Below are 26,803 nucleotides of genomic sequence, written 5' to 3'. Positions count from 1 at the left end.
TTGGGGGTGCAATAAACATTAATTCGTAGGTTCTATGCACAAAAAAGTAATTCACTTTGAAAAGTGAAAAACACAAACCAGCTTCCTTATTCCTGGCTAAGTCAATACCTCATTGACAACCATCTCCTCTCCAACTTTAGAAGACCGTGAATATATAAGGTACTCATAACGTTGCCTCAGAAACCTAAACAAGGTGAAAATACTGAGTCACAGAATTATTCAATGAAAAGGAAAGAAATAATAATAACCATGGATGAAATCTTCATGTTTCACACCTAACTTCATGCACAAGTGTTTCTATTTTTCGTCTGGCCGATCGAATTTTCCTTTTCTTTCTGACATTCTCCTGCAACAAAATAATCATTTCTCTCTTATTCATAATGTTAAGAGCCTTTGGGCTCTTAAGAGCGATCATAATTTCTCTTCCTTATCCGCTATCAAGCAGATAATTAAGGTACATCAGACCAAACATTTCATCAACTTTCAAATTATTAATATTACAACTGCATTATAAATTGTGTGCGTGTGCCGTTTGAGAGAGGGAGAGAGAGAGAGAGAGCTCCAACCTTTTGCAGGTCCAAATAATCTTGTAATAAACTGTTGAATTTTGGATCTCTACGAGAAGCATTGGATTGATGGAAATTAAAGACCAAACCCCTTTTCATCTTATCCGTCAGCTTGAAATTTTGAAGGGAATGGAGGCCGAGGTAGAACCCCAACGTTTCTCTTCCATGTCTTTACGACCCGGGTTCCTGGAGGCAAAACCTTTTGCTGGAAAAAAGAAAGGAGAGAAAGCAAGAAGCAGAAAAAGGGTGAGAGAGAACAGAGGGATATCAGAAGCCAGGAAAAGCCATGAAAAATTAAGGAGAGAGGAAGAGAAGGGGGCATTTAGGTTTTTGTTCATGGTAGAGTAGGATTATAGCATTAATCATCAGGAACTGGGAGGGAGGAAATGGAAGAGAAAGAGAAGTTATCATGATGGAGAAAGAAAGAAGCAAAGAATGGGGGATGATCACGATAACAGATAAGGGTGTGTTTGGATTAGCGGTGGGAGAAGTAACTTTTTTTCAATCTGACTTTTACAAAAGTCAGATTGGGTAAAAGTCAGATAGGATAATGTGATTTATGTTTGGATTGGATTTTGTAAAAAAGTCAGTTTGAGAAATGTAAACTTGTTTGGATGACTAATAAAAAAGTTAGTTTATATGTAAAATGAACAAAAAGGATATGAATTTTATTAAGTAATACTACTTCCAGTCCTTAGTATAAGAGCTAGTTTTGATTTTAAATTTGATTCTAAATATAAAACAATAACTATTTATTATAAATAACTAATTTAACTAACTTTTCTAGTCTCTCCAAATTAATTAACTAGCTCTTATATTAAGAATTGGAGGTAGTACATATTTACTATTAAATGTATATAATGTGACAATTGTAAAAAAAAAATTCAAAATAAAATCATTTAAAATAAAAAATTAATTTATTATTAGAAAGAAATTAAAAAATGCTACCTTTCCACGGCACTGTTACTTTCCACCGGTAAAAGCAGGATTGAAGAGCTTCTTCCATAAGTCCATTTGAGATCTAAAAGTCAGATTATATAAACGCTGTGCCAAACACTACATTTTCTGAAAAAGCACCGTTTGCCATTTGAATCGCACGTTTTGGTGTCCAAACGTGAATGCAAACAGGCCCTAAATGGCTCCAGATTGCACTTTTGTAACCTTGTTGCTGTGACTGGGAACACTGCTATTGGGGCCCCGGCAAATTACTAAAACACCCTTCCAAAAATCTTAAAATGCGTCACACATCATTTCATGCACAGGAATTCTAAAATAAGAGCTTGCTTTAATTTGACTAATATATAATGAATTAGTTTAGGAAATTAAATGTAATTCTTTTTTCTATTGCATCCATTTCGTTTCATTTTGAAATTACTATATGGGCAGATCTCTGTTAACTTCTAAAGCAAAAAAATGTAAATACAAAAAAGTACTAATGACAAGTTAATTGCATGGACCTGTTATTTTTCATACTAAAATGTATCATTCGCATATCAAAAGATTGTATGATAATAAAATTCCTCTCTTCTGACGACATGATAACTTTTGTTAATTGCATTTTTATGGCAAACAATAACTAAAATGTCAGGCAGCGAGTTTATAGGGTTCGTTGAGTTCAAAATTATAAGCGATTAGATTGCTAGAAACTTAGATATGTTTACGATATCCAAATCGTTTACTCGAACACAATTAGTGGACTATAACTACGACCCCACGACTTAAAATCTTATCGAACTTTACGGATCTTGCAATGCGCGATCTGAAACTGAGGAATTTTTTTGGGTGGGGGTGGGGTGTGTGCTAAAATTACAATTATAAATTATAAATTATACAAATACTGATGAGAAGAGTTACAAGCAAAACAGGACGCGCAGTTCAGAAGTGAAAATACTAGACAAAAGATAATGGAACACAATACAACATTGGATATTTTATACGGAGAATTGTTGCATTAGTGTATTATTTCTAACCAGTGGTCAGTGGCACACCCTATACAATCCACATCTGAAAAAACACAACCTGCTCACTCACTCTGGCTCCTCTCCCCTGTATTGGCTTCAGCTTCAGCAGATGGCTCTTCTGCTTCCGCTGCTTTGAACTGGCTGGGTTTCTTGAACTGAACCAATATCATTGTCATATTATCACATCCCTCGCCGCCCACAGTTGACGGAGCCAAACACCGATCAAGTACTCTTTCACACACCGCGGAAAGTTTACTTTCCTGCACTCGTGATCAATTACTCTTTTATTAATATTATATATATCTTTATAATAGTCATCATCAGTAATTGTCAGTTACTATACTCATTAAATAATCATTTTATCAGGAAACAAGTTCAAGCTCACCGAACGCAGTTGTTCATGCACAAAATCCACCAACTGCTGGCTTGACATGCAATCCCTGAACACAATCAACATAAAGAAAAGCACAACATCACTCACTGCTCATTAGGTATGCAACTTACCAAGTGTTTAACATGAGAACCCAATTGCAGTACATTTTATTGATTTCAATCACCATTTTTTCCCTCTAAATGTCTGACAAAATCAGCATTAAAACTGGAATACAAAAAGATAAGGCGCGTACCATATGCCATCACATGCTAGCACTATAAACTCGTCATCTTCACAAAGCTCAACCTGTAACATGTTGATAACGAAAAATTGTGGGAGTCAGAAAATACGAATATTTAAAGGAAAAATACTTGAAACAAGTTGCAAGCCAATTAAGTTAGTTGAACTGAAAAAACACTTAACAGTGTTTATATCAGGATTGGCAGTCACAATTTGTTTTTCAGCAGGCAGAAATTTATTCTGTTTAAATTCCATGTCACCTGCAACAAAACAGAAATTAAAAACATTTAGCCATTCTTAAACCAAAAAGAATACACAGAGAGAGAGGAAGAAGAAGGAGAAGGAAATTTAAAGGGAATTTGCGTCCAGAGCAAACAAGAGAAGGTCATGTGCGTGAAATTGCAAATGAACTTGAGATCTTCGCTTATTCTACAAAGTTACCTTCCATTTATGGTTCTGTTATTTATCATGACTACTAGTTTCTTTAACCAGCCCAAAATAAAAATCGAGGACACCCACACTACTCTGTCCTGCTAAAGGTTAATGCACCTAGAAGGTTGGGGTGGGATTTGGAATTAAATTAAATATCACAAGGTTTACCTATAGCTCTTGCAAGATTTAAACTGCCATTAACTCGTCCAGCATGAATAAAACCACCAGCTTTTAAAATTCTTTCCTTCTCAGCCTCAAGGTCAGGTTTGTGATCTCTAGACAAGTTGTATGCCTGTGAAAAAAACCAGAGTCATAATAATCAATAACCATAACTATCCGCAACAAATCTTCAGTCGCAAACATTCATTATAGAACCTACACGAGAAGATTTATAAAGCTTATTGTAAATATTCAAAAAGTCGTCTCATTAGCTTTAACCAGTATACAGATTTATGTACCTAAAGAATATAATAATAAACACGCAAGCAGTTAACACAATAAAAAAGTTCAAGAATTTCTGTTCCATAAATTACCTGACCATTTCTAGATATCACACAACGAGAATCACCAGCATTCGCAACAATTAATTGATTGTCTCTAATAACTGCAACACATGCTGTGCTCCCCGAAGTTGGTCCAGCAAAATCAGAATGTGGGCCCTAAATACACCAATCAAGTTGTAATTATTGAATGGCCACAAAAGGAAATAAAACACAGAGAAGAAATTTTAATGAAACAGAGAACCAGAAGATCAGCACATCCAAAGAAACATGTATCTTATAATGGAAAGATAAACATATCTTCGCTCAAAGACATGTTTCAGGCACCATAATACGAAGCATAAGCAATGATAGCTGCGATGTTAAGAACAAAGTTTATGGTAAACCTCCTAAACTGTTACACCTACCTCCTCAAAAGCCCAATCGTCAACATGATCATTATTATCACTGTTTCTTGGAGACCAAATCAACCCTTCTATCATCCCAGTAAATCTGTTCATCTTATCCCCCAAGACCGCTAATTCCCTCCAACCCCTTTGGCCACGCATCATCTCATCCATTCTGCATAAAAATAAAATGGCCAGTTCAAAACTTTCTATCCTTCCACGGGAACGAGTGTAGGAAGATAGTGAAGTGTACACGAGGAAAGAGCAAACACTTCTCTCTGTCTCTTCCTTTTCCAAGGGGGGAGAGAGGAGGTAATGTCATACTTCATTTTCTCAGCTTCATATAAGTTTTATGAAAATGAGATGTAGCACTGAAACATACGCTATACCATCAGCATCAACTGGAAAGATGGTTAACCATCAAGAAAAGCTAGATACTTGATTATCATAATCTTCCAATAACTAAAATTCGTGGAATGTTTCTATATGACTAAACAATGAGGACAATGTCGAGTATAGGATTTACATGTTCAAAAAAATATTTAACTATAGGACTTACGTGTTGAAAAAATATTTGGTATTCAGCATTGATTTTAGACCTAACTGACTAAACAGGAGGAGCTCCCCTCTTTCACTAACCTGAAAAAGGCTTTCTGAAGGGAGGTTCCTATATCTCCAGCTTGATATGATTCGCTTGTGAGCACCTGCTGGTGAAGATACTTAGCACAAAACTTCGCAACCACCTTCCCTGAAAAGTGCAAGGGTAAAGTTAGCAACCTTGACAGAACACACTGCTGATAACACGCAACCTGTAATTCCTCTTCAGTACCAGCCCCTCACTCCTACTTTCTTCTCTTCCTTACAAGAGGTGACCAGAATCATACTCATGCATTTTACTGTACTTACACCTTCTACATTTGGCTATATGGCTGAGAAATCAACACAAATGTGAATAACATGCTTATTGCAAGAAAATCTCTCATATATTCACAGATTAGAAAAGCCTCTTATTGCAAGAAAATCTCTCATATATTCAGAGATTAGAAAAGCCTCTCTTCTTTTTAGTTTTCTTGCACTGACAACTTCTCTCTCACTTTACTTTTTATAGATAACATAATCCGATTCTCATTTTGCTAATTAAAAGATAAACATAAAAAAAAAAAAAGTTATCAAGCTCAATGCAACATATGAACCCATCATCTTTAGAGTTGAGATAAAGACTTCCATCAACCCAAGTAGCCAAACATTTTTAAATCTTACCTCCATGTCCATCATAAACACCAAAAAACGAAGTGGACGCATCCAGATCAAGACATGCAGCATGCTACGTAAAGAGAAAAGAATTCTAAAATCAATAACATATAAATATTAATAGTATATCCAAAATCAATGCAAGTCAAACCAGTTCATTGAGTTGGGATGTAAATTCTAAAATGAAGACAATCGATTAATTCACATTATCTATAAAATGCCAATTCAATTAACTAGTAATCTCATCGGCCCTTTATGGCATGGAAAAAAGGATGAAAATATAATTATCATCTAGTTCCTCCAATAACACCAAAATTGCAAGGAACCTTTGGGACTTTCAATTTTCCTACAGATTTTGAATAAAGTTTTATATGTTTATACCATAAATACAGAGTGTACAACACTAAAAGAGCTATTTAAAATGCTCATTGTGAACTGCTGATGCGGAAGATTCAAATAAATAAAAGCAAAACTGTTCTACCCAAGTCAGAACTTTTGTTGATATATTCCCAACACTCCATCATACTCCAAAGAAATGGCAGAAGAGCCTATTTATTTCATATTAGAAATGAGAACATACGATGAAGACAAAAGGTATCGCGACCAGACAAAGGAATGTAATAAAATTAAGTCAAGGTGTGAAGATCAGAATCTCTGCTAGCTGATAGAATGTGGCATACTTATCTTTATCAAATTATGTCACGCATATTCATTTTACAGGATTTAAGATCAATGTGCAAAAAGTATTTCATACATAGAACTAGAATATATTACAATAAATACTCACAGCATCTTCCATTGTTGCACGCCACCCTTGCATGGACGATAAACCATATCTAAGATGGTCGTTCTCACCATCTTCGGAAAACTTCTCAGTTTTAGGAGTGCTGAGGTAAACACCCATTCTTCTCTAAACTCAAACAGAGAGGCGCTACTTTACTATCTTTGGGGCAACTGAAGTAAAACACAGACGAAAACAAGTTACAGACGAGAAAAATCCGAAATTCATTTGAAGCTGTGCCCTGTAATTTCAAATGTTGCAGATATATAATTGTTTGTCAGATCTCTATGAGCGAATAATTTTTTTTTTTTAAAGCAACAAAGTTTGAAAAGTTCCTTATTTCTCAGTTCACATCATATAGTTCTCTTCCAAGAAAGAAGTCAAGAACAACAGTAAACAACGGAGATAAATCCAGCGACATTGTGTGTGGATATGCCGATAGAGAGAATATCCCAATAAAATAGACTTAAAAGTAAATGTAGCAGACATTATGGAGAATTTTATGATTCTGCGAGACAATCACAGTTAAGGAGAGACAAATTGATCACGAAATGATTTTAAAGTTGGGAACTAGGGAGAAGGCTCAAGCCAATAAAATTGTAGGATATTTTCTCTCACTGACACAGTTTAATAAAAATGATATTGACCATGGAATGATCTTACACTGTGCCACGTAATGAAGGGGAAGTCATTAACCGTGTTGGAAGATAAACAACAGAATAAAAATAAAAGGAATTAGGATTGTTGGGTGAAAAAAATTTGAGATAAGCAATAAATGAAAGTGAAAAAAAAAAAGACATAAGAAATTAGATATTGATGGCAGACTGCTACTTTGTTGTATTGTTGGTAAAGATAGGGAGGTGCACATTGGAGGGAACAAAAGGTTCGGCAAGAAGCCCAGGTTAGGCACGCACGTCATGAAGCAGAATAGTCGTTATAAAAAAAGGAATAATGGGAGCTGATCAAACCATGAGTTTCCATTAATTTAACGAGTACTCGCGTTAGAGAGATAACAGAAGGTATTGTTTTGAAAGACACTATACACAAACTTGGAAGATGACCATAATGTCCAGATGCTTTGAGGTAGGGAGCTTAAACTCACGAAGGAGTCACTGCAGACCACACCAGAATGGGCAGAATTAACCAACCAATATATATACATATATCAAACAAAGTACATCGGTTAAAAATTGATGTATCGTCTGCAAATGCATTCCGAAAGAATTCATAAGTTTTAAGAATTTCGAATTGCAATTATAAGTTTGCTAGAATATAGCAAAAATTAATATGGAAGTTACTCTGATAGCTGATGAGAAATATGCGGGAACAGAAGAAATTCAAGAGCGGTAGAATAAAGGAAGACCCAGATGATTAAAGAGGCAGAAAATAAATTAGAAAAAGGATAAAAAGAAATTATAATTCACAACTAGAATCCATAATCTGAGCATACTCACTTGGCCAGCAAAGGCCCCGTGCAGACTCAGAGATCAGAGCTAAAATGAAAGCAAAGGCAAGTAAGGGAGAGTGACTTGAAAGTAACTCAGCGATTCAGGCACGAGAATTTTACAGTCTGCTGGGAGGATGGGAAAGGATGAGAAAGCTTAAAGGGGCGAAAGAAGCGAGGAAAGCGACGGCCTCGAGCAGAAGGAAGGAGGAGTACAGCGGCGACTGACGAGAAAAAGAGAAGATATTTCATAAGACAATCTTTTAATCAACGCCTCTGAGCGACTCACCACGGGGCTATGACAAGTTGACAACATTTCGTTCCATGATTGCCTGTCTCAGTTTCTTGAAAAGAAGAAAAATTAAAAAAAAAAAAAAAGGCCCTTCACTGTCTTGATTTCCCGGTTTTTTTTTATTTTTTTTATTTAAAGCATCTCGCATCCTTGAGTTGAGGGCGTTGATTTCAGAACCCCAAAAAAAAAAATGTATAGAAAGAAAAGGACTTCGTTATCCATCCGATCGAAGCATTCGCTCACTCCCAAAGTCAAGACGCTCGGCCTAATTTTTAATATCCACGGTAAGGCGGCCCTGAGCGCGTAAGCATTATCCACATCGAAACTTTTTTTTTATTATTCTTAATAAAACAAAATAAATTTTTAGATATTAGCCAAAAAAAAATTATGCTCTCGAATGAAAATACACAGCCACTTTTAAAATGATGATATCAAGGATATAATAAATATTTTGTTTTCTTGGGGAGCAGCTCTCACGGTGGCATAATTAATTTGGTATTATTTTATATGTAAAGGGCAAAAAACTTAGGAAAACTTGAAATTACTCGTCAAATCATACAGCCAAATCTTTTGGACGCAAGGCTCCTTCAACAGCTGAGAAACAGGAGAAGATGCCAAGTGCTGTCAGGAATATTAGTTTGCGCTAGAGTTTGTGGGGCTTACTAACAAAATGAGCCTGAATCTTGTGGAACAAAGCATGGTGTGGAAAAGCGGAAGCTTTTCGGCTTTGTAAATCTCGAGCCACTCCAATTGAGAAGGGGCAAGATCTGCGTCGTAATTGCAACCCATATCTTCCTAAAGCAATGAGAAGATTCACGCAATCACGTTTCCTTGTACGAAATCTGAGAATAGTGATGCAGAGAATGAAATCTTAGAATAATATTAAATTAAGGAAGCGGATCAGAGATCTTGATTCAAATCCGGGAGCTCACATGCCCAGGAAGCTTGTTGGCTGCTAAACCACATTCACATGTCTCCCAACAAAGCAATGCTTCCACGTTCAAGAGCCAGTACCACACGTAATGTCACAAGGCCTATAATTTCCTCTTACTCACAGATTCAGGGATGATTCTAGTTCTGCCGCAATCATCTTGCTTTCCATTCTCAATAACGCGTGCGGATTCTGTCGTTCAGGGATCACCTCTTCTTCTAAATATAGAATCTCTCATTCTTAATTGAGATTCGCTGCTTTGATCTAGCATTTTTTAGCCGCTTTCAAATCTCTCTACATGACGCGTATCTCTGCGCGTGTCCGTGTGTATCCATCCACACACATGGATATATTGTCAGTCCAACGAAGTAACACCGCAAGCCCATTTTAGGGCCCAGAAAGCAGAGTGCTGTTTGGGCTTTGTATGGAAGCCTGAAGCCCATAGCCTAAAGACTAAACTCATCAATTATGTCCGCCCATGTATCGTTTTTCATTCATAATTACTGATGAAGTATTGCTTTCTTTCTAAACCTTCATGTGGAACCAGATATGAATCCCTGTGTGAGTCCTTTTTTTTTTTGGGGAGCCAACGTGTCAGGTTGTCTATATTAATGCGCCAACTTAATTTTTTTGACCTTTCTTTGAAAAAAGGGTTGAGAATCTTAACTCCGGTAACGCCTCCTCCAAATGCGTCCGGTGATTTGATGCAGATTAACAGTCTTGGCCCAGCCCTAGAAGACTTTGGATGTTTCTGTTCTCGGCCGAAGAAGACACTGGATTAGATTTCAGTTTATTTTATTTTTTATATTTATTTATTTATTTTAAAATTACTCTTCTAATAATAATAGTTATAACCAATTAACAGATATTTTAAAAATAATAATGTATATTTATTATAAATAATTAATTTAACTTATTTTTTTAATTATGTTACCTCAGGTCTTACTTTTATTTTGGTTCTAAATATAAACCTTCAATATTTTTGTTTCCAATATTTATACATTTTTTTTCAAGATAGTCATTCTAACAATAATAATTCTAATCAATACATTTGATTAGCAAGTATATTTTAAAAAAAACAATACTTATTTATTGTAAATAACTAATTTAATTTTTTTTTTCAATCTTCTCAAATTAATAACTAGCTCTTATAATGAGTATCTATACATTTTGTGGATTAAAAACAAAATGGATCCAGAACCTACGTGGCTGCGTGTAAGCGCCATTTTCATAAGCACCGAGAGGGCCTTAAATAAAGTCTCCACGTTCCTTCCCTCAATTTCACTGCGAGGGGCATCGGATTCGGACTCGTAAGGCTTAGCAATTCAAGCAGTTATTCGGCTTCCATGGCTTTCGCGGCAGCCTCCAGCTTCACTACCCCTCTTCACAATTTCTGTCAAGCTAAAGTGATCCCAAATTCTTCATCTTCATGGCCATGTATGGCCTTCGTTCCGTCCATTAAAACCTCATTTGGTTCCGCCAAGTCGATCTTCTTTCAACATGGGTTTGCCCAAATTTCATCCGATTTTCCTGTGTTCACTGCTAAGTCTCGATCTTCTGGTGTTTATGCCAGAGCAGCCACGGAGAAAAGCATTCATGATTTTACTGTCCAGGTATCGGCCGGATTTTCTTTTCTATTATCCTCTTAATTTGACCGTGGAAATTTCTCCAACAGTACATGTTCTCTCGTCGTCCTTAGTTTATGATTCCATTTTTCTCCATCTTGGTTAGTCTCGCGTTTCTGTTTCCCCGCTTTTTTAAACGTGATGACCTTGGAATTTCAATTTAGCGTTAGCTGTTATATATATGATATATGGCTTGATGGAATCGATATTTGATTTTTCCAGAACTGTAATTTCGAGCACGGATAGTGCGCTCATGATTATTATACGGTGCAGGATATTGATGGGAAGGATGTTTCTCTTAGCAAGTTCAAGGGCAAGGTTCTTTTGATTGTCAACGTTGCTTCAAAATGGTACTGAATCCACGATGAGGCTATATACCTACTAGAATTTGTATTATAGCCAAACTTGCCCTCTTTTAGTCTTCCTTCCTAGTCTCTCTTTGTTCAGTTTAGTGCAAAAATCGAATCAGCTTCAGGGGCATGTGGAATTATGCAGTTATGCCGAAGTTTCTGTAAGTTTTAACTTGAATAAATTTTCTTTGAATGACAGTGGTTTAACATCGTCAAACTACTCGGAACTTTCACACATATACGAAAAATACAAACCTCAAGGTATGCTGTGGCACGGATGACTTTAGAAGAGTTGTTGGTAAATTTTTTGTAGAAGTTTTAAATATCTCCTGTTGTTGGTTTCCGGCCCCCCTTTTTCGTATTTTCAGATGTAGATGCCAAGTACAATTACGTTTGTTATGAGGAACTTACCTCCCCTGCATGTTTTACTGTTCAATTTTTGCAAGACTCCATATTGTTGATAAAATCACTAGGAAAAACATTCATTTTAGGTCTTTCTTCGCAGGATATAATATATTTATATGGCAAGCTATTGGTTATTTGTGGCTTTTACTGTATATTCTCGTTGCCTTTTGTGATGCTTTATTCAAATTCTTGGTGAATAGATTAAGTGACTTAAGTCCATTCGAGTGAATCATCCAAGTTTATAGTTGCTCTCTGGAGTATGACACTAAGACTTTTAGCCAAGGATGTGATTTGCTTCATTATCCTTACGATTCTTAGTGCGCTGTGCGATTTGTTTCCACTTTCCAGGGTTTGAGATCTTGGCTTTCCCCTGCAATCAATTTGGTGGGCAAGAACCTGGATCAAATCCTGAAATTAAAAATTTTGCTTGCACTCGGTTCAAAGCAGAATTTCCAATCTTTGATAAGGTTTAGTCTATATGATTTTTCTTTCTATTAGTAACTGTAGCTCAGTTAATATTAGTAAAAAATGTCAAAGTTCTGTATCAGGTTGATGTGAATGGACCAAACACAGCTCCAGTTTACCAGTTCCTGAAATCCAATGCTGGAGGCTTTCTGGGTGATCTCGTGAAGTGGAATTTTGAGAAGTTCTTGGTTGATAAAAATGGTAAAGTTATTAACAGATACCCACCAACAACCTCCCCGTTTCAAATTGAGGTATGTTAGCCTTCCTGCTTGGTTCCCTCACAGTTTGGTTGTATTCCTGAATGATGGAATATTCTTGATAGAGAAAACTTTGAGAGCATATATGGGTAGTTCTAGAATTGCTTGCCATCCATGACTATATATCAAAGCCAAGGATCGTGATCATTGGAAGAAAGCTGAAATGAAAATGTTTCGTAATTTGTTATCAAATGCTGATGTCCCCCAATCATCACAGACCATAGTCTGTGATTTATGCTTACTATGGTATTTCCTATTTGCAGAAGGATGTCCAGAGATTACTTGCAGCGTGAGGTTGAGAGTTGGAAATTGTAGCAGTAATAGGAAACAGAATCCCGGTCATGCCTTGAGGAGGAAGGAGCCTGTAATAATTTGTGACAGATTGTCTATAATTATCTTACCTGTTTTTAATAATAAGAGTATTGACTTTTATTTTTATTTTGTTTTCCCAATAGTGAGAGTATCAGTTTTGGGAGGGCAAGTCATATACCATTATAGGCTATGAAAATGTATTGAATATGACTCGTGAATTTTATAATTTATTGTAAATTTTATATTTGACATTTTGTGTGTGATATAAAAATTCTAATAAATTGTGTAATTAACAAACAGTAATGAGTCATTTCTCCAAGTGTAACGCATTTGCTGTTTGCTGGGCTCAGCCAACTGGTCCGTACTCCATCCCAATCCAATAGCCGAGTTAACTAAAGGGAGACAATTGTGCCAAAACCCAGAGACTAAAGGGAGACAAAAAGGGCAAAAAGATTTATTTATTGAGTTGGTTGGTGCCAGACTGGTTTCATTTTCTTTTAATTGAATCAAAGTAATTTTCCCACCCTTTTTATATAAAAATTAATGGCTAATCTAAAGAAGAGACCGGGTTGTTGAGAGACGGAGAGGAAAATAAAATGTTAGGGAAAACTTTGATGGATATGTAAATTAAATTAACAGACCATGGTGCCGGTCATCACCTGTGCTCGGAGAAAAAAAATCCGAAACAATATTAATTATTATTATTTTGATCATACTCTCATTCCTATTAACTTTAATTATTTTATTATAAATCAATATGGGTTTAATAAATGATTTCATTATTAAATATTTTGATTTTTGACCAAACGAATGGAAAATGTGAAATTAACACGTCGAACGTGACTGGTGGGTTGACATGCTTATCCCACTGGGGGCAAAATAATGGACCTTCATTGTGCAAGGACGAGTAACAAATGAAATATGAACTCGTGTGTTTTTCCAAAAAAAAAAAGGAAAAAGAAATATGAACTCGCATACCTAACAAAGAGAATGAGATACAGCACTTGCAAGAGACAACAATCCAGCACCGATATAAATCGATCATCACGTGGAAAACAAATACAGCGATGACCGAGAGATAAAATCTGGCTAGGGTCAACGATAAATTACTACCTCACATGTTTAATAAAAAATTAATTGATTAGTTTAAATAGATTAAAAAAAATTAATTAAATTAATTATCTTAATAAAATTGTTCTTAATTTATATACTTACTAATTTAGTGTATTGGTTAGAATTACTATTATTGCAAGAACTATCTTAAAAAATAAATAAATATAAAAAACAAAGATAAATTAAAATATTATATTTAAAATGAAAATAAAAATCAAACAATTTCTTATATCAAGGAGTAGATATAGTATCAACCACTTTTTAGGTGTTAAAAAAAGGTACTTGTTTAAGAGAAAATAAAGCCTTAATGAAAAAATGTTTTTGTATTTTCTTTTCCCCTTTTTCATTACACGAGTATAAGTAAGAATTTGAAAAGTGTTTTATACAAGAATCATCCTTTTTTTTTTAATGAAAATGGATATATCAATAACTTGTAATGAGGCAACATCAGAGTGACATCAAAGAATCTTAGTCAAGAAAAGGGAAGAACCAGAAACAAATATTTAAAACAAGATGATATTAAAAAAAGTTAGCTCAATCTTCATCAACCTCCATCCCTAGTCGAAGTTCAAAGGGTCAAAATATATGATCATCCATATTTGTCTGATAATTTTTGCGCTAGCTTGATTATTTTATTTAATTGTATTGAAAAACATAATAAATTTGATTACTGTCGAATTAACACCCTCTGCATTTGAAACACATCAGCGAGGGAATTGATTAATGTCGCAGTCAGTCCCAGACTTCCAGGGAAGTGCCGAAGACTGGGGGGTTTTTTCTTTTCGTTTTTTTTGGGTTCAATAAGATCAAAAGTCTGGCCACAAAACCACCTCACCGATATCTGTCAGTCAGAGTCAAGAATTAAGCAATATGCAATTTCACTCACAGATTGTCTGCCATTTGCGTTCCCACTGAACCCAGATCCAACCTCCATGCCCTCTGAATCCACACCAATATTCCCTCTCACTATTCCCTCAGTTGCCCGTAACCCATTTCACCATGTCACCTCCAGATGATCGAAACGAAGATTCTGATCCCTTGAAAAGTCCTGCAAGTCCAGCCCCAAGAACTACCGGCCTTGTTTCCTTCGTCCTCGAACCCTTTCAATGGCTGACAATGCTATCTTCTCAGCTGAACCCCACCTTCATCGCCGGTGTATTCCTCGTCTACGGTCTGGGTCAGGGCTTTTCCGGATCTTTCTTCAAGGTGGTCTCCGACTATTATTGGAAGGACGTACAGAAGGTCCAGCCCTCCGTAGTTCAGCTTTATGCCGGTCTCTACTTCATTCCCTGGGTCATGAAACCGGTTTGGGGTATCTTCACCGATACGTTCCCGGTTCGAGGGTACCGGCGCCGGCCCTACTTCGTGCTTGCCGGAGTTCTCGGCGTCGTCTCGGGATTGACGATAGCTGTGCAGGCGAATTTGCCTGTTGTGGTGGCTTTGCTTTGTTTGATTGGCGTGTCGGCGTCTATGGCCATTGCCGATGTCACCATTGACGCCTGTATTGCGAGGAATAGCATCGAGGTTAGGTCACTGGCCCCTGATTTGCAGAGTCTTTGCGGATTTTGCTCTTCTACTGGAGCTCTGATTGGGTTTTCCAGTAGTGGCTTTTTCGTTCATCATCTTGGTCCGCAGGTCAGCGCTCATTTTCCTTATTGCTTATCCATGCTGTTCTTTTTTTTTTAAAAGAATCATAAACGTATATTCGAGGTAAAAAGATTATAATACGAAGTCACTGTTTAAAGCCCAAGGAGAAACTGTTCTTGTAATTGCCGCGCGCTATATTTACTATTTCTACTGTTTTGCATAATACACTAATATACTAATGTATTTGCCAGATTACTGCTAAAAACGGCACTTATTTTCGTATCTATATCATGATAATTTTCGCATTATTGCCTCCTGTAATCTTCGCTATATATTTTATTTTGCTTGACTTCAGGTTTTTCGCAGGGTTCACTGGGTCTGTTGGCAATGCCACCGGCTTTGCTTGTTGTGCTGGGTTTTGTGATCTATGAACATAAATTAAGCGGCTCCCATCATGGAAAGAAGCAGGTTAGCTACTTTCTACTATAGACTCATCGTTGGCAATCTGATTCTACCTAAAAGTTAGCGATAAATTCTTTCATTCAGAAAAGGCATGTTGTTGCTTGACATGAAAGTATCGATTTGATGAGCCATGAAGCAAGGGATATGATATTTTGTAGATTTTTCTTTGGTCTGAGTACAACATAAGCATCTCCACGTTATAAAGAGAGAGCAAAGAAGATAACTAAAACCAAGACATCTTCCCTCTGCATGTTTCCAACATCTAGCGTTAATAATTATAATGGCATTAATGCCACTTTCTCTGATCTTAAATGTAAGACTAGAGGTTTTTGCTTTGGTTCTATCATTTCCCTCCCCCCCCCCAAACTCTCTTTGTTAATTGTATATACTACTTCCTGTCCTTAATATTAGATTTTGTTTGACTTTTATTTTAGTCCTAAATTTAAGATCTCACTCCATTTTATTTCTCATATTTATCTATTTTTTCCCATGGTAATTCTTATAATAATGATAGTTCTAACTGATAAATTTGATGAGCAAGGATATTTTAAGAAAGACAATACTTATTTATTACAAATCACTAACTTAAGTACTTTCCTTGATCTATTTAAATTAGTCAACTAGCTTTTATATTAAGGAGCAGAAGTAGTATATCAAAAGGGTTTTTCACCAGTAGTATCCATTACAAATTGATTAAAATAAGTACTTCAGAAAAGTTAGCTCATTTTTATAAACAACTAAACTGATTTTTTAATCTTTGCAAATTAGAGTATTAAGTATTATCCTTTTAGCAGGTGATGGAGAACGTTAGTACGACCATTAGGAGCATGTGCCAGACAATAATGTATCCTCAAGTGTGGAAACCTTCTCTGTACATGTTCCTGTCTTTGGCTTTGAGCATAAGCACTCACGAAGGCCATTTCTATTGGTACACAGATCCAAAAGCTGGCCCTGCATTCTCTCAGGTCTTTCTTCTATATTCTATATTCTGCCATTGCTGACCGACGAGAACCATATTTCTTACACAACACTCAACTATTTCTTACTATTAATGCAGGAGTTCGTTGGCATGATCTATGCCATTGGTGCAGTAGGTTCGATAATAGGTGTTCTGATCTACCACAAGACTTTGAAAGACTTGCCATTTAGAACCTTATTACTCTATGCACAGCTCCTATATGCCATATCTGGTATGCTGGATCTCTTGTTCGTCCTACGTTGGAATTTGAACCTGGGAATCCCTGATTACTTCTTCGTTGTCATAGAAGAAACTGCGACTCGAATCTCAAGCAAAATCAGATGGATGCCCATGATTGTATTGAGCACCCAGTTATGCCCTTTAGGCATTGAGGGCACTTTCTTTGCTCTGTTAATGTGCATTGATAGTATTGGCATGCTCTTGTCAAGAACTATAGGAGGTGTGGTTCTTCATCTCTTCCACGTCACTAGGTCTGACTTCACTAACCTCTGGTTAGCTGTTTTTCTTAGGAATATTCTGAGATTTGCCACTCTTTCTTTGATCTTCCTTGTCCCTAAGGCTGATCATCCTGAGGGCTTGCTTCCTTCTGAGGTTTTGGGAAAGAGAATGAGCGAGGATGTTGAAGAGAGCTTGCAACTTGTCCCGACCAGAATCAATGAGAAAGCTGTCCTTTAGGCTATGTTTGGGATGGTATTTTGCCATGCCAAGAGCTGACTTTTTCAATCCAAAAAGCTGATCAATGTTAAACATGCGGCAGTTTTACGGCCTATATGTAGAATAATACGTTAATAGAGGTCGGTTCTTCCTAATACGAGTCAATGAAGCACGACTCTGCTTGTACAGCCTAATATATATATTTTTTTAATTGAAAAACTGGATACAACTAGACAAACAAGCCTAATGTTCTAATTCCTGACCAATCCGGTGATTTCTCGATAATTTTTTTTCACTAAATTAGTTTATAAATGATATTTTATAATTAGGACCAAAGTAATAACTATGTAATAGTAATTTAACCAAAAGTTGGTGGGAGCGTGATATGAAAAACCAATAGAAGCACAATGCAATATTTTTTGAGTTAAGAATAACTTTTATATTATCCTAATTATAAGAGCTAGTTGATTAATTTGAGGAGATTAAAGAAAGAAATTAAATTAGTTGTTTGAAATAAATACGTGTTTTTTTTCTTAAAATATTTTTACTAATCAAGTGTATTAACTAGAACTATAATTGTTAGAAAGACTACTTTAAGAAAAAATATATAAATATGAAAGACAAAGTGGAAGAGGGTCTTATATGTAATGTAAGACCAAAATAAAAGTCAAACAAGATCTTATATTAAAGACCGGAGGTAGTATTAATTAAAATTAAATTCATCAAAGCAATGGCCCTTTTTTCTGTTACTGTCATTAAATCGCATCTTCCGTCTTATTTGCTCTGCTACCTCTCACTATCGAATTTTCCGTTATATTTTTATTTTTAACGTATTCGTCTAAATATTTGTACATTTTTTTGGGGGGGGTAATATTATTTGTACATTTTGTTCATTAACTATAATTTTAAAAGACGTATTCCACGGAATTTGGCATCCGGCCAAGAAAAAGGACGAAAAAAATTCCGCGCAATTGGGCGCCCCGGCCATTAAAAAATTCTTTTAAATCCTAACTGTAAATTTTCCACTCAAGCAGTCAAAATTCAACGACAGCCAGTCATTATTCGTAAACCGTGTACCATGTAACATAACCTTGACCACAAGACTTTTTCTAAATTCAATTGCAAGCCTGAAGAAATATGGCTTGATGTGAAAAACTTACGTCGATAATCAGTATAATCAATATAAATATATATAATCTATAACAAGTCATACTATTTATAAATATCACAACCTAATTATCAAACTTTTTATACGAAGTCGATGTCCAATTAGATATATAATAAACCATTTTTTTGGAGAACAAAAGTGCTCACTACTCCAAACTTTTTAAGTCAGATGATACTGTTTTACAATTAAAAGTTACAACTAAAAATTCTAGCCACATCATCGAGTTTCTGTCCAGTTGAACATACAAATTATGCTTCACAAACGATCATGTGGTAATCTCTGGCTTCTTTCTTGAGAATTTGTCTGAAAGGTTAGCCAGAACAAATCCTGCAAAAACCTGCTTTCCATGGACATTAGTGGAAAGTCAACAAGTAAATATATAGATTATGTTAAAAGTAAAAATACAGAAATTTGCACTATTTATAAGTCATAAATTAAACTTGTCATAAATGCAAGAGATGAGTTCCGAAGAGAAGGGTGGAGCCGTGGAGCGATACCTGAAAGCATCCGAGGATGTAGACTGCAGAGTATTGGCGGCCATGTATTGCCATGTCAGCTATCATTGCTAGAGGAATTGTCAATGACATGCCCAGAGTAGCAACCAGAGGAGTCGTCCAAACTATTGAAAGCGCCCTGTCACATTGTTCATTTTAAGGATCATGTTTATCAGTCACTGATATTAAACTTCAAATCCCGACAAATCAAGGTTATTAATAATAGAGAGGGCTCAACACACCAAAAATAATCTGAAATTATGTTGGACAAAAACCCATTTGCAATCACAATCTCCTCGGTAGGCCAACAACTGGGAAGTTCAAATGGAGGCTCAATACCCACAGCACTTAGTGGCCATGCTGCATCAACGAGCTCAAATCAGCAGAGTTCCACAAAGAAAGGAGGCTGAAATTTGAATCCTCGCTTATAACAGGAGAGGGCAACCACAGAACACTTTCCAATCAATAAATAGTAGAGGGTAATGTGCTTACCTAGCCACCAAAAGCCAAGGAGACAGTAGAGACCAATGTAGCCAAAAAGCTTTTGCATGTCAAGCTTTTCTCCTTCTGCTCCAGCAGATTTCTTGAGAAGCACTGCAGTTAGATGACTCTTTGATTAATTATACAATATGCAGAGTCACAATTCAATCTGACTATAGAACGGACAGCAAGTTTGATAGTCACACCTGTGAATAAGCCATAAAATATTGCGGAGAGTAGACCGAAAGTGTCCCCAGCGATAGAGTGATTTCTAGCCCTTACCAACAAGAACAATTCCCAGTTTCAGAATTTGAAAGAATAATTACAACAGAAAATGAACATGGTGGGCCAACTCTAATATTGACAAGTCAGATAAAACATCATAGGAGAAGTCCAGGAACATCAAACTTACTCCTTGTCATCTGCTGCCCACGTTTTTCCCATTGTTGTCATGGCAACACCTGACATGCTGATCAGCACAGCGATCACCTTAGTGATGTTTACTGAGTCCTGACCAAGAATAACTCCAAAGAAAAGGTAAAAAGACCTGATGTGGAGCTCAGAACCGTTGTACTCGCAACACTGGTATTTGCAAGTGCCAGGTTTGACATATACTGCAAGTCCAATCATTTGCAGCAAACATAGATGAGATCAGATAGGGAAAATGTTCTTGAGAGATTAGGTTGTAATTCTAACAGGCATGTCTCAGTTTACCCCTATTGTTTAGTTGTTCATAACAGTTAACTGTCTAAGTTTTTCAAGAAACAACGCGTTCAATGTTTTGTCTTTGGCAACATTAATACGATTCTGTTTCTACCTGTAGCCACCTTGCATATTGAGTCTCCAGAAACAATTTGGAAGGTAATAGAGAGCCAAATCTTTAAATTAAATAGGATATTCACAGCAATGTTGTTACCTCTGATGCAAACCATATTGGACAGAGGTATAAGCCACACCTGGCAATTTCCCAGGAAGAATATTCACAATTTTCTGGGAGCAAGTGGGGTTCCTCTTTCTTGACAAAAGGCTTTCCCTCTTCTCTTTCACTTATTTCCTTGTCAACAAGTAAACAGTTCTTTAGATATGTGTCTGCCGCTTGGTGAGTCTCTTCAATTCCAAGAGTGGCACTAAATCCAGAGGAAGAGGTGACTGAAGAGTAATTCTTGTGAAGGTTTCTATATAACATTTTCAATAATTTGCAGATCTTCTGTCTGAGGACTGAAATAGGTAAATGAATCGCCATCAAAGATATCCAAACGTAACACAGTGCAAATGGCTGTTTATACTCTGTAAAAATCCTCTGCAGGAACAGAGCACATCTTCAGTATAACCAATCTTAGCATATATAATAGAAATTTCCAGATGTTAATTATTGAGAAGTAAGAACAAATTACAAAGAAAACAATTAGAAACACATGTCTGAAAAGGGCACCGCACAGGACCGAACTGCCTGCCCATATTATATTTTCTTAACTGACACATTTTCAGTTTCACCACAACTAATTTGTAAAGTTCTGATCTCGTACTCACACAAAGTAACATATTAAAAAGAAGTTAAACGGATCCAGAGAGCACATGAAAAGTGTCATTTAAGTCAAATAAAGTAAGAACAGGGAGAAAACGGAAAAACCAAAAATAAAAAACACCCAAACCTGAGTTATCTCTGCAGAAGCAACCCATATCAACACAAATGCTCCAATCAGCCCTAACCCAGCCAAGTACCTCAAACCCATCAGATTTGTATATTCTCTTGTGCTGTGAAGTGGATAAGCAGAGATGAGCTCTGTTATTGCTATAAAATTAGCATGATCGGAGCTATAAACTAAATGTGAGGGATACTGGGAATTTGAGTTGAGCAGAGGTTGTGTTGTCTGTTTGCATGAAAGGGGCAAGAGTCTATCAGCGCAAGAGGTGACGTTTGTTGTCACTCTTGTAGTTGTCTGGGGGCGTTATCGTCATTCAAAGCGGAGACCGGTGACACCTGCCTAACTAATTAAATATAAACTAATGTGGCAGCCATAAATCCTTTGACTCGTGGATTCCAAGGATCTCGCCACGCTTATGTTATGATGTATTTGGATGAAAACGAAATCATAGTTTTAAAAATAATTTTACAGTATACAAAATAAATATATAAAAGAGTTTATTTCAATTTAAAAAAAAATACTTTCTAAAAGTATTTTTATAGTTTTCTAAATACCCACTTAATGTATCACCTAAGAAACACAAATGAAATTATCAGGTTGCACAAAATGCATTGAAGATGTGCTACGTAGCACTCTATACATACTGAAACCTGCTCGTTCCCAAAGTCCTGCTGACACTCTTCAACTTCGGTGTTCCTACTTAATGATATTAATTAATTAATTAATATTCATAAAATACTGGGAATTATTCTGCCTCGTGCTCACTGGAGCCCTCAGTTGTAGTATTAAAGTTGAGACCAACTTCCGTTAGAAAAATAAAAACCCTGGAAAGGAAAGGGGCAAACCAGAGGAAACATGGGTTTATTATTTTTAGCGGGGCAAAATCTGACAGTTTTTCTTTGTGAATATTAAGATTTAAAAAGAAAGTTTTTTTCCCCCCCTGTTGGGCGGATCCAACCCTAGATATTTCTTATTTCCGACACCCCGCGTTTTGCTGTCGAGGAAAACACGTGCATTTGAGCTTGTCCCAAAGTATGACTCACGGATATCGCGAACAGTGGTTATATGACCAAGAAGAGTAAGTGGAAACGCAGGAAAAAACCAATGCCATTGCATTATTTTCAGACGGTCTCGCCATCTAAATAATGAAATGGAAATGGAAATCGCTGAAGATCCTACTGAATCCACCAAAATTGCCTGACTGGAATAACTATTATTCTTTGGCCCCCAAAAAAAAAAAGATTAACTACTATTCCTAGTGGGCCCGTTTGAACTTATCAGTTGCCGTTGGGCTGGTTATTTAGTGCGCAGTTAGGCTTATTATGCCTCACCTTTGGTTTACTCTGCCTTTCTCCGCGTCGCTGGAGGTGTTTCGCTGCTGCCAAAAATATCTTCTAGAGGTACTTTGTTTTTTTTTAAATCAAGATAAACTCATCCAAGTATTGTTTTGTCTGCTGTAAAATTACTTTTAAAATATGATTTTCATCCAAACACCTGCTTCTTGTGTCTGTGCTGAGCTCCTTATGTATTTGCTCAGTGATTTAACGCAGCGTGCTGTTAACCCTAGGACGCGGATGAGACGATGGCCGCATATTTTGCCTTTATTTCCTTGGGCTTATGTAAACCCGGATCAATAACATTAACGGCGGTGATTTCTCTGGAATTTTTCATCCTTGTGCAATTTTTACTTCTGGCAGGGAACTTCTTTGTCTAACAAGCTCATGAATGTCGCGAACAATCTCGAATACAACATCTGGTCTTGTCTAGCCTCGCTCGCCGGCTTTTAGAACAAATCAATCTGCAACCATTCTTGCTATCTCATTTCAACATCCGTCTTCAACTAGCTTCCTTTGTAAGAGAAACTCCAGTAACTTCAGCATTTATTGTTCTTGTATGAAGAGATATAGAGCTCTCGGAAAATATTTACAAGTGACTGCAGTGTGGAATTCTAAAGCTGCAATGCATGCACTTGGGTCCAACTGATGTCACAACGTCACCGGATGGTTTCACAATTTGTTCACCTCATTTCTCTATGTTGCCCTCTGGGTAACTGAAATATAATATTTCGTTGACTTGATCGTTATGTGCTATTTTAAAGCAAATGCTAATTTTCAACTTGATAGCCACAGTAAATTTGGCTCGAGTTCGTCTTCCAAACTGCAAATGCAACCCTAAGGAATGATCTGGCGATATGAACAGATTTTTTATTTTTAAGTGAACAGAGACTCTATTGAGATTGAATAATGAGAAATGAGAGGTTTACGTACAATCTGCTGCTTGAAAAAAAGAGAGAGAGAGAAGCATCTAAATGATGCAGAACAAACTAACAGAGAAGCATCTAAATGATGCAGAACAAACTAACGGTGGCATCTATAATCTTTGCTAGAGCAGCTCAATTGCTTTCAACAATAGCTGAGAAGAGCAGTTTGTTCACGTCTCCAGAGTCCGAATCATGGGTTTCGTCCCCTGCAACAACACGCAATCATGGTAATTAATCATGGGGAAAAAATCCACTTCAACCCAATATCCCCCTCTTTTTCCCTTCATCCCACACAGCAGACCTCAATCCCAACGTCCTTCCATCCAAAGCCCCCAGGAACTTCAGACACAAGCCCCCCCCTTCCATACATTAGCTTCGAGAGGAATACAAATAAATGAAGCACGAAGGTTAAAAACAAGATAAAGGATAAATAAGTCGAAAACTATGGTCATAAATAAACATCCTCACTTTCCGAGATATGAAATCTATGCAAAACAGAATTCCTGACATCTGTATATTGTCTTGCATAAAACTGTCATTTAATTTGAACCCTTATTCAGGAAACAAGCGCTTCCACACATAGATAAAACAATCATTATTTGAATGAGGAAAATTTTTTACCTGTTCTTGATCTTACTTGTGCTGTCCATTCTTCAATAATCTACATGGTCAGTAAAAATTATGGCATAAGTTAGTCATCATGATTCCCCCCCCCCCCCCCAAAAAAAAAAGTAGTTATGTAGGCTGAGCAGAAGGAAATCAACAAAGGAATCTTTGCTTTGATGAATGCTAAGCAAAGGCCGTATATTTTAATTTTGGTTGCTTGCTGGCAAATGGTGCAAAAACTTTAAACACCATTTGGAAAATAGGCAACCCTTGAAGATGGCAAGAGATACGTGTATAAATTATCGTCTCATTCACTCATTCACGCTTCCTCCAATACACCCATAATGGAAGATCATATATTACACTTCTATTCTCCTATGCAGGAAACCTCAGTACAAATATTTGAAAAGACTGCTCAACAAAGCCATTCATGAGCTATGATGTTCTCGCTTTACACGATGTGAAATTTCCCTCCTTTGCAACAAAACCACGCACAAATATTTGAGAAACTCCCCAGTATACAGTCACTCAGGTGAATGTCTTTCTAGCACCTCTTGCCTTAAGCATTTTACAGGCCTAACGGCGCGAGTGTCCTTCACCTTTGACTACATTACTGGGAACTGGAAGCATAGTGGACCTTGGAATAATAATTGAATGAAAGAACATATCCAACTGTAGAAATTGAATAATTTCATTATCCGATGGCAATCTTGATTTTTGAGCAACTCACCAAACAAACAAACATATATGCATGGAAAATACAAACAGCTATTTTTATTCAAAATAGTAAGGAGCTACCCTTCTTTCATTTTATTTTTAAAACAGCGAATTACCTGCTTGAAGTTAGTGAATGCAGAATCATCTTCGCCAGTGAGAGTTCTCTGAGCCTTATCAATCAGGTCCTGCATAATTAAGAAGCAGCAACAACTTCAAAATACGATGAAGGAATCATAATGCATACAACGATTTTGGTCTGCTAAGGAAATGGCGAAACAAACTGGTAAGCTTATCCAACACGCTGCTGAAATTCCTTTTCTTCCGCGCACATTTTAAAAAGCATAAATTATATACCTGTTTAGCTGCCAATAGCTCGTGGCACTGCTCTTTCAAGGTTGATATATCTTCTTGCATCTTTTTTATCCTAGAAACCAGCTTCATAGGGTTTGCCTGCCAACACATCACCCGATAACTTGGGAAGTGAATCCAAATCGATTACGCCCACAAAAACTACAATGGCTTGAGATGCTCAATATTTAAGGAATTCCGATAAATTAAAGAGACAAATATTAAGGTAAAACTAAAATCCGGGAAAAGATTGAAGAATGAGTTTACTTACGTTGTCGGGGTAAATTTGTTGAAACTCCTTCTCAAGCCTGAGATGAACTAAAGCAAGATCATGATTCGCTTTTGTGAATAAGCTGAGAAGTCCGTCGGTTGCTTTCTTTGCTTTGATGAATGCTAAGCAAAGGCCGTATATATTATTTGGTTTGCTTGCTGGCAAATGGTGCAAAAACTTTAAACACCATTTGGAAAATAGGCAACCCTTGAAGATGGCAAGAGATACGTGTATAAATTATCGTCTAATTCACGCTCCACTTCAATACACCCATAATGGAAGATAATATATTACACTTCTATTCTCCTATGCAGAAACCTCAGTACAAATATTTGAAAGACTGCTCAACAAAGCCATTCATGAGCTATGATGTTCTCGCTTTACACGATGTGAAATTTTCCCTCCTTTGCAACAAAACCACGCACAAATATTTGAGAAACTCCCCAGTATACAGTTCACTCAGGTGAATGTCTTTCTAGCACCTCTTGCCTTGAGCATTTTACAGGCCTAACGGCGCGAGTGTCCTTCACCTTTGACTACATTACTGGGAACTGGGAAGCATAGTGGACCTTGGAATAATAATTGAATGAAAGAACATATCCAACTGTAGAAATTGAATAATTTCATTATCCGATGGCAATCTTGATTTTTTGAGCTACTCAAACAATCATATATGCATGGAAAATACAAACAGCTATTTTTATTCAAAATAGTAAGGAGCTACCCTTCTTTCATTTTATTTTTAAAACAGCGAATTACCTGCTTGAAGTTAGTGAATGCAGAATCATCTTCGCCAGTGAGAGAAGTACCCATGGATGCTTGCATGCGCTGCACCAAATCTCTGTTCTCAACCAGAGTTCTCTGAGCCTTATCAATCAGGTCCTGCATAATTAAGAAGCAGCAACAACTTCAAAATACGATGAAGGAATCATAATGCATACAACGATTTTGGTCTGCTAAGGAAATGGCGAAACAAACTGGTAAGCTTATCCAACACGCTGCTGAAATTCCTTTTCTTCCGCGCACATTTTAAAAAAGCATAAATTATATACCTGTTTAGCTGCCAATAGCTCGTGGCACTGCTCTTTCAAGGTTGATATATCTTTTGCATCTTTTTTATCCTAGAAACCAGCTTCATAGGGTTTGCCTGCCAACACATCACCGATAACTTGGGAAGTGAATCCAAATCGATTACGCCAAAAAACCACTACAATGGCTTGAGATGCTCAATATTTAAGGAATTCCGATAAATTAAAGAGACAAATATTAAGGTAAAACTAAAATCCGGGAAAAGATTGAAGAATGAGTTTACTTACGTTGTCGGGGTAATTTGTTGAAACTCCTTCTCAAGCCTGAGATGAACTAAAGCAAGATCATGATTCGCTTTTGTGAATAAGCTGAGAAGTCCGTCGGTTGCTTGATGGCGGTGCTGATAATCATACCCCAT

General features: G+C 36.7%; 5 protein-coding genes and 1 pseudogene across 9 annotated transcripts in view; 2 read left to right on the top strand and 4 right to left on the bottom strand.

Annotated features, from left to right (window-relative positions):
- LOC114754478 (uncharacterized) overlaps positions 1-965 on the bottom strand; it is a 1,382-nt gene extending 417 nt beyond the window's left edge. The window contains exons 1-3 of the mRNA XM_028943239.1: positions 567-965; positions 276-346; positions 109-184 (exon numbers count right to left, since the gene is read on the bottom strand). Coding sequence (XP_028799072.1) covers positions 109-184; positions 276-346; positions 567-665 — 246 coding nt within the window. The 5' untranslated portion in view covers positions 666-965. The remainder of the gene's footprint in view (positions 1-108; positions 185-275; positions 347-566) is intronic.
- On the bottom strand, positions 534-26,803 carry LOC114754551 (uncharacterized). Its single transcript, XM_028943336.1, has 8 exons — positions 26,673-26,803; positions 26,116-26,263; positions 25,357-25,533; positions 25,092-25,187; positions 24,854-24,922; positions 24,036-24,075; positions 23,483-23,620; positions 534-559 (listed from the first exon to the last, which is right to left on the bottom strand). Exons 1-7 carry the CDS (start codon positions 26,801-26,803, stop codon positions 23,547-23,549), a joined length of 735 nt encoding a protein of 244 aa, XP_028799169.1. The 3' UTR covers positions 534-559; positions 23,483-23,546.
- LOC114754475 (probable protein phosphatase 2C 60) lies at positions 2,373-9,379 on the bottom strand. Of its 4 annotated transcripts, XM_028943234.1 has the most exons (12): positions 7,945-8,206; positions 7,534-7,602; positions 6,497-6,663; positions 5,719-5,782; positions 5,098-5,206; positions 4,480-4,633; positions 4,106-4,231; positions 3,741-3,864; positions 3,324-3,400; positions 3,154-3,206; positions 2,913-2,967; positions 2,373-2,787 (listed from the first exon to the last, which is right to left on the bottom strand). In XM_028943234.1, exons 3-12 carry the CDS (start codon positions 6,611-6,613, stop codon positions 2,590-2,592), a joined length of 1,077 nt encoding a protein of 358 aa, XP_028799067.1. In that variant the 5' UTR covers positions 6,614-6,663; positions 7,534-7,602; positions 7,945-8,206; the 3' UTR covers positions 2,373-2,589. The 4 variants fall into 4 exon arrangements, with proteins under 4 accessions (XP_028799067.1, XP_028799066.1, XP_028799069.1 ...); XM_028943233.1 differs by lacking the exons at positions 7,534-7,602; positions 7,945-8,206 and adding an exon at positions 8,890-9,379; XM_028943236.1 differs by lacking the exons at positions 7,534-7,602; positions 7,945-8,206 and adding an exon at positions 8,772-8,859.
- LOC114754476 (probable phospholipid hydroperoxide glutathione peroxidase) lies at positions 10,434-12,826 on the top strand. The gene is made up of 6 exons (XM_028943237.1): positions 10,434-10,770; positions 11,056-11,132; positions 11,332-11,393; positions 11,886-12,004; positions 12,086-12,253; positions 12,523-12,826. Exons 1-6 carry the CDS (start codon positions 10,504-10,506, stop codon positions 12,550-12,552), a joined length of 723 nt encoding a protein of 240 aa, XP_028799070.1. The 5' UTR covers positions 10,434-10,503; the 3' UTR covers positions 12,553-12,826.
- Positions 14,521-17,433, top strand: LOC114754472 (probable folate-biopterin transporter 6). 2 transcript variants are annotated; one of them, XM_028943231.1, is made up of 4 exons: positions 14,521-15,319; positions 15,638-15,739; positions 16,528-16,698; positions 16,791-17,433. In XM_028943231.1, exons 1-4 carry the CDS (start codon positions 14,684-14,686, stop codon positions 17,385-17,387), a joined length of 1,506 nt encoding a protein of 501 aa, XP_028799064.1. In that variant the 5' UTR covers positions 14,521-14,683; the 3' UTR covers positions 17,388-17,433. The 2 variants fall into 2 exon arrangements, with proteins under 2 accessions (XP_028799064.1, XP_028799063.1); XM_028943230.1 differs by having other exon boundaries at positions 16,525-16,698.
- LOC114754474 (thiamine-repressible mitochondrial transport protein THI74-like) lies at positions 18,655-21,394 on the bottom strand (annotated as a pseudogene).

This window comes from Neltuma alba, unplaced genomic scaffold, assembly GCF_004799145.2.
Source record: "Neltuma alba isolate B1F8T4 unplaced genomic scaffold, ASM479914v2 tig00010148_pilon, whole genome shotgun sequence".
Classification (NCBI taxonomy): domain Eukaryota; kingdom Viridiplantae; phylum Streptophyta; class Magnoliopsida; order Fabales; family Fabaceae; genus Neltuma; species Neltuma alba.
This window is presented reverse-complemented; position numbering and strand designations above follow the sequence as displayed.

Bases quoted from the DNA above. Each gene is read 5' to 3' on its own strand.
- LOC114754551 (XM_028943336.1), bottom strand. From the start codon at position 26,803: ATGGGGTATGATTATCAGCACCGCCATCAAGCAACCGACGGACTTCTC. The intron at 25,534-26,115 runs GTAATTCGCTGT...TGGTGTTTAAAG, and splicing joins CATTCACTAACTTCAAGCAG to TTTTTGCACCATTTGCCAGC. The intron at 24,076-24,853 runs GTAATTCGCTGT...CTGACCATGTAG, and splicing joins CATTCACTAACTTCAAGCAG to ATTATTGAAGAATGGACAGC.
- LOC114754476 (XM_028943237.1), top strand. From the start codon at position 10,504: ATGGCTTTCGCGGCAGCCTCCAGCTTCACTACCCCTCTTCACAATTTC. The intron at 12,005-12,085 runs GTTTAGTCTATA...GTTCTGTATCAG, and splicing joins AATTTCCAATCTTTGATAAG to GTTGATGTGAATGGACCAAA. The intron at 12,254-12,522 runs GTATGTTAGCCT...TCCTATTTGCAG, and splicing joins CCTCCCCGTTTCAAATTGAG to AAGGATGTCCAGAGATTACT.
- LOC114754472 (XM_028943230.1), top strand. From the start codon at position 14,684: ATGTCACCTCCAGATGATCGAAACGAAGATTCTGATCCCTTGAAAAGT. The intron at 15,320-15,637 runs GTCAGCGCTCAT...GGTTTTTCGCAG, and splicing joins TTCATCATCTTGGTCCGCAG to GGTTCACTGGGTCTGTTGGC. The intron at 15,740-16,524 runs GTTAGCTACTTT...TTATCCTTTTAG, and splicing joins CCCATCATGGAAAGAAGCAG to CAGGTGATGGAGAACGTTAG.
- LOC114754475 (XM_028943233.1), bottom strand. From the start codon at position 6,613: ATGGGTGTTTACCTCAGCACTCCTAAAACTGAGAAGTTTTCCGAAGAT. The intron at 5,783-6,496 runs GTGAGTATTTAT...CTCTTTACGTAG, and splicing joins GTGCAACAATGGAAGATGCT to CATGCTGCATGTCTTGATCT. The intron at 2,788-2,912 runs GTGAGCTTGAAC...TCACGAGTGCAG, and splicing joins TGCATGAACAACTGCGTTCG to GAAAGTAAACTTTCCGCGGT.